Here is a 6000-nt window from a genome sequence, read left to right as displayed (position 1 = left end):
CTCCCCCTTTGCCCCCTCCCCGCCATCCTGGAGGGCAGTACCATATGAACCCCTCAGATCCCCCACAGAAAGGACGTGATTCTACCAGATCCCAAAGAGCAAGGCACCTATTTCCTACAACCCCCAAAGGAGGGTCCCCGGTTCGCATATAACCTGTTGCCCCAGACCCTGAGAACCCAGGCGGGGCGTCCCCACCTCCACACAGCTGCTAGGGTTCCAGATTCAAGTGCAGGGCGGTGCTTCTCGGAAACAGAAACCCGCGGGGCGGGGCCGGAGGCGGGGGTGGCGGTAAAGGAAGGAGGAAGCTCGGACAGGCTACGCGATTCAACAACTCTGAGGCTCCGGGGTATCCCGCCATGGCCGCAGAAGTCTCCCCCGCGGAGTCCGCGTCCCGGGTCTGCTCCATGTCCTCCCTGCCCCTAGCTGCTCTCAACGTGCGAGTGCGGCGCCGCCTATCGCTGTTCCTGAACGTGCGGACGCAAGTTGCGGCGGATTGGACAGCGCTGGCGGAGGAGATGGGCTTCGAGTACTTGGAGATCCGGCATCTGGAGATGCACGCTGACCCCATGGGCAAGCTGCTGGACGACTGGCAGGGACGCCCTGGGGCCTCGGTGGGCCGTCTGCTTGAGCTGCTCACCAAGCTGGGCCGAGAAGATGTGTTGGTGGAACTGGGGCCCAGCATCGGTGAGGAGGCGCGCGCTTCCGGTCTCCTACCTGCGGTGGTGGGGGTGGTGAGCTGACCTTCCCAGCCTCAGCATCTAACCTCCCCTGGAGAAGCCCTCCTTTTATGCCTGGGGTGGGGTGGGGACGCTGGAGGTAGCCTTCCAGGGGTGGTACCACCGTGAGAGACCAGTTCCTTCCTTCAGTGGGGTGATAGGAACTGGAGAAAGGGGTTGAAGGCTGGAGAGAAGTAAGGGCGTTCACGTAGGGCCAGGAGTCAGAATCGGGGTCCTTTGTGGGGGAGGCAGGACTGCTTCAGGTAGAGCAACAGGGCAGGTGAGGGACTGAAAGCTGACAGTCATTTAAATCTCAGGTCCCTGGGAAATACAGCCCTCCTACCCCTCGGTGACACATAACATGTATGCACAGGTGTAGGAACAGTGGCCTATAGATGACACATCTTGCTTGTCTGGGGCCTCTGCCCTCGCTGCACATAACCACTGGGTCTAGCGAACTGTTCTTGCACACCAGTCCCCCGCTGCCATCAGCGGTGGGTCTTAGAACAAGCAGACCTTGGGTTCTATTCTCAGGAGTTCTAGGAGGGAGCACCAGGACAAAGGGACAGAAAGACACAAGCCTGACGATGATGACTTTCCAAATGACCAGAACACCAATGACATCCTTTTGGAATGGTCAGAACCAGATGGGAACTCCACTTTTCAGAGCTGTTGAACTGTGGATGGCACCAGTGTGCTGGAAAAGGCCTGGAGCACAACATAGTTAAGGGAGTGGGAAAAAGAGCTGGATCCTAACTGGGGGTAGAGGCATGGGACAAACAGGGGGAGTCTGCCACACCCTGTCTCTTCTCTGCAGAAGAGGATTGCCAAAAGTATATTCTGAAACAGCAGCAAGAGGAGTCTGAGAAGCCCTTACAGGTGCCTGCTGTAGACAGCAGCGACCCACGGACACCAGAGCGGGGGGGCATCACCATGCTTGATGACCCCCTAGGTAAGGATCCAATATTGCTCCCCAGTTGTGACAAGTGGATCAAAGGATATTGGGTTAAAAGTATAGGAGATGGGCTGTGGCCCCTTGGGCAAGTCACCTAATCTCTCTGATCTCCCAAATTCCTTACCTAAGAAATGGGAATGATAATAATCCTCTCTCTGAGTTGGTATGAGATTCATGAAATTATGTGTCTGTTTCATGGTCAACCCAGGGCTTGGCCCCTGCAGGAGGAGGTGGGGGAGAGACACTCATCTTCCCTCTCCTAGGAAGGGCACTTCCTCTTAGAGTCACCTCAGGATTGGTGTAGGGTTCAGGACCAGGGTCACCTAGATTGGGGGTTCCTGGCTGGGCTCTTCCTCTGTAGAGCTTTGACATCACCCTTGTGCTCTGCACCCAGGGCAAATGCCCGAGCGTTTTGATGCCTTCATCTGCTACTGCCCCAGCGATATCCAGTTTGTTCAGGAGATGATCCGGCAGCTGGAACAGACAAACTATCGGCTGAAGTTGTGTGTGTCCGATCGTGATGTCCTGCCTGGCACCTGTGTCTGGTCCATTGCCAGTGAGCTTATTGAGAAGAGGTTGGCTAAGTAGCCGGGGTGCAAGCCGGGGGGTACATAAAGCTCTGCCCAAGAGATCCAGATGCTGGGATTCTCCTAGCCGGGCCCTGTCTAGCCTGGGCACAGTGGACTTCTCCTGAGTATTTTCCTGGCGGGGGGGGGGGAATGCTGAACTAGGTTGCCACAGTGCCTGCAGCCTGCCCACTCTCCCCTAGATGCCGGCGGATGGTGGTGGTGGTCTCTGATGATTACCTACAAAGCAAGGAATGTGACTTCCAGACTAAGTTTGCGCTCAGCCTCTCCCCGGGTAATACTGCCTTTGCCACGGAGGGGTGGGTGGGTGGGACCTCAGGATGCCATCAGTCTCTCACCAAGGCCATGGATGCAGCACCGAGGACCCCTATAGGTTTCTGCACACCTGAGTGTGTGTGCACACGAGTGCCCTGTGTGTGAGTGAATGTGTGCCAGGGGTGCTTCTTTGAGGGGAGGGCTATTGTTAACCCCAGGGCTGGGGACTGATCACACCACTACTGTGGGGGGAGGGCCTGATGTCAGCTTGGAACTCCTTGGCTTGCAGGTGCCCATCAGAAGCGATTGATCCCCATCAAGTACAAGGCAATGAAGAAAGAGTTCCCCAGCATCCTGCGGTTCATCACTGTCTGCGACTACACCAACCCCTGCACCAAGTCCTGGTTCTGGACTCGCCTCGCTAAGGCCCTGTCCCTGCCCTGAAGTGCCATGGGACCCTGGATGTGTGTACATATGTCTGTCTGCCCGTTCATGTACTTCTGCCCCTGCTTCCTCCTGCAATTGTAGGGGTAATCTGTGCTCCGCCTCTCAGTTTCTCGAGATGCCGACTGCACAGACACATCCATAGCCACTGTGCACAGTGTGGACATTGCATCTCGTGTCCTGCATGGAACCAGCGGCTCCAAGGGGCACGTCCACATGCGGGGTTATCTGCCAACATAGTGAAATCCAGAGCCAGCTGACTCTAAGAGGACCAGTGGAAGCAGCCCTGACGTGTCCACACATCTTGGGCTTCAGTTTCTCCACCTGAGAACTAAGTAGGGTGGGAAGAACTGGCAGTAGCTGTGTTTCAATCACTACTGAGGGGGCCTAACCTTGGACAAAAATGGGACACGCTTATATTCTTTTTCTCTTTTTTCCCCTCTTCATTGAAACCTAACTCTGGAAAGAACTCAATATGCCAGCATTTATGCCCTCTGTGAAGCACAGAGCAAGAAAGAGCTGCTTAAACCCACAGAGCAAGTAAGCTGCAGACTTCCCTCTCAGGGGATTTGTGTGCTAGTTATCTTCAAGCTCTCCCTGGCGGAGAAAATGTTATGGTCTCAGGTTTCTGTCCCATGGCAAACCCTAGGACCCTAAATCTAATAGGAAATGTATCTTTCCTGCTTCACACCCAGCCAGGGCTAGGGCAAGGTACCTTTCCTCAAGGTCTTGGGAGGGACTGGAGGCCCCTCTCTACCTGATCTTGATGAAGCACTTCGCTAACCGTGCACTTATCCTCACTTTGATCTTGGGGATTATTTTTAAACAATTTCAAAAAAGTACCTTTCATACCTGTTTTGTATGCACTGTGAGAATTTCAGAGAGCTGAGATAGGCCTGTGTTTGTCCTTTCTCTTCTTTATCCTGGGTTTATAATAAAGAGTTCTATACTTTTGGAATAGCAGGTGTCATTTGTGTCTGGGAGTTTGGAAGCAGTAACCTGGGATAAAGCTGTCCTGGGTAAGAGAAATTGGCCCATGGGGTAGGCTCCAGTGGGTTTGCCAGGGGCTTCCCGAAGGCTGGGCATCCTCCTCACAGGTCCCAGGCCTCACCAGGGCTGCAGGCAGAACCAGGAATAGTGGCCTCAGTTCCAGACTCTGGGGAGACTGCTCCCCTCTACCAAGTTTGGTCTTCTCTGGATTGTGCCACGTTTCTGGGTCCTTGCTTGGACCTTCTAGGCTCCAAGGAAAGTCTGGGGAACTTCTGGCCCACAGATCTCTAGAGAATTCAGTTATGAATAATAGTTATCCTGAAGCATATCTGTGCTAATCCTGAAGATTTTGATCTATTTTTGCTTTTTTTGTTTCCCTGAGACTTTTTTTTTTTTTTTTTTTTTTTTGAGAGGGGCACCTGGGTAGCTCAGTCAGTTAATTGTCTGCCTTCAGCTTGGGTCATGATCGCAAGGTCTGGTCATTATCCCAGAGTCCTGTCATAATCCCAGGGTCCTGGGATTGAGCCTCACATCAGGCTCCCTGTTCTGTGCGGAGCCTGCTTCTCCCTCTCTCTCTGCCTGCTGCTCCCCCTGCTTGTGCTCTCTCTGTCAAAAGAATAAATCTTTTTTTTTTTAATTATTTTTTGTTGTTGTTAAGAGAGCAAGCAAGCATACCCATGTGGGGGAGTGGGGAGAGGGAGAGGGTTAAGAGAGAATCTCAAGCAGATTCCATGTCCAGCATGAAGCCTGACATGTGGCTGGATCTCACAACCCTGAGATCATGACCTGAGCCAAAATCAAGAGTCAGACACTTAACCAGCTGAGCCACTAGTACCCCTAAAGATTTGATTTTTAAGTAATCTATACACCCAATGGGGGCTGGAACTTACAACCCTGACCAAGATCAAGAGTTGCGTTCTCTACTGACTGAGCCAGCCAGGTGCCCTGGTTTTGATCTATTTTTTAAATAGAATGCCACTTTTTTTACTGTTCACTCAAAAAAATTTTGAAAATATACTATTATTAAAAATTCAGTGATAATTCTAATCCAAGAGATAACTCTAGTGATCTTTTAGAGTACCTAGACTTTATCAGTGACCATAGCTTTTCACTCAGTGGTCTGTTACCATGTCCTGGCTCCTGAGCCTCCTGGATACTGGAGGCTTGCCAGCCTTGCCCATGCCCTCAGGGACTACTAGAAGTGCCCCATGTATTCAGGGCAGCCCCGAGATAGGACTTCCCTCTTCAGTGTGCCCTGGGAAGCAGAGCCTCAGTGTGGTCCTGGAATAGTGCCCCCCACCCCGCCCAGGGTCTGCCCTGTGCCACCTATGACTGGGGAGATAGCCTGTGGGTCGCCTCCTGGTCTTTGGGTTGGGGGGGGCGGGGGAGGGTGGTCCTCTGGATAACACCAGTAGAGTCACGGAAAACACTTCCATTCTTTCAGACCAGGCTGGTGATCTGAATGTGCCCACTCACTCCCTTCTAATCCTCATACCTCTCCCACATTCCTTCCACCAATGCCCACTTCCCCACAGGCAGGTTCCCTGATACCAAGAAAACTTCCTCTCCTCATTTTGGGCATAGTCTCCTAGGAACCTTTTATTAAGAATCCCTGATTTTTCAGTAGGGGAGTTTCACTGCTGAAATTATCAAAGGCAAAAGCAAAAAATTTTGGAGGGCAAAGTTAAAATACAAAACTGTAAGACTTCATGACTATGAACCTGAACTCTGCCACAAGTCAGTGACAGGGGGAAAACAATAGGGAGAGGGATTTCCTCCAGATTAGATAATAAAATATATATAATATAGGGTGACTATGTTGGATCCTGGTTTAAACAGATGAATTGTAAAAAGACATTCTTGGGTCATATAACTGATAGAGGTTAATATCCAGAACTCCTACAATTCAACAAAAAAGAAATATTAACAATTTAAAAATGAGCAAGGGACTTGAACAGACATTTCTCCAAATCAAAACCACAAGGGGCACCTGGGTAGCTCAGTAAGTTAAGTGGCTGACTCTTGATTTCTCAACTTGGTTCATGATCTCAGG

At 51.6% G+C, this 6000-nt stretch overlaps 1 protein-coding gene across 3 annotated transcripts; it reads left to right on the top strand.

The window, feature by feature from the left end:
* Positions 1-292: 292 nt before the first annotated feature.
* On the top strand, positions 293-3915 carry MYD88 (MYD88 innate immune signal transduction adaptor). Of its 3 annotated transcripts, none has more exons than XM_044252685.1 (5): positions 293-684; positions 1534-1668; positions 2066-2246; positions 2441-2532; positions 2803-3915. In XM_044252685.1, the coding sequence occupies exons 1-5, from the start codon at positions 357-359 to the stop codon at positions 2955-2957; spliced, it is 891 nt and encodes a 296-aa protein (XP_044108620.1). In that variant the 5' UTR covers positions 293-356; the 3' UTR covers positions 2958-3915. The 3 variants fall into 3 exon arrangements, with proteins under 3 accessions (XP_044108620.1, XP_044108621.1, XP_044108622.1); XM_044252686.1 differs by having other exon boundaries at positions 2066-2227; positions 2803-2914; XM_044252687.1 differs by having other exon boundaries at positions 2066-2255; positions 2490-2532; positions 2803-2914.
* The last annotated feature ends 2085 nt before the right edge of the window (positions 3916-6000 follow it).

Source organism: Neovison vison, chromosome 6 (assembly GCF_020171115.1).
Source record: "Neovison vison isolate M4711 chromosome 6, ASM_NN_V1, whole genome shotgun sequence".
Classification (NCBI taxonomy): Eukaryota; Metazoa; Chordata; class Mammalia; order Carnivora; family Mustelidae; genus Neogale; species Neogale vison.
The sequence above is the reverse complement of the archived record's forward strand: the minus strand, read 5'-3'. Positions and strand labels throughout refer to the sequence as shown.

Excerpts from the sequence above, each read along its gene's own strand:
- MYD88 (XM_044252685.1), top strand. The coding sequence starts at position 357 with ATGGCCGCAGAAGTCTCCCCCGCGGAGTCCGCGTCCCGGGTCTGCTCC. Across the intron at positions 2,247-2,440 it reads AGTGAGCTTATTGAGAAGAG|ATGCCGGCGGATGGTGGTGG; the intron begins GTTGGCTAAGTA and ends ACTCTCCCCTAG. Across the intron at positions 2,533-2,802 it reads TGCGCTCAGCCTCTCCCCGG|GTGCCCATCAGAAGCGATTG; the intron begins GTAATACTGCCT and ends CTTGGCTTGCAG.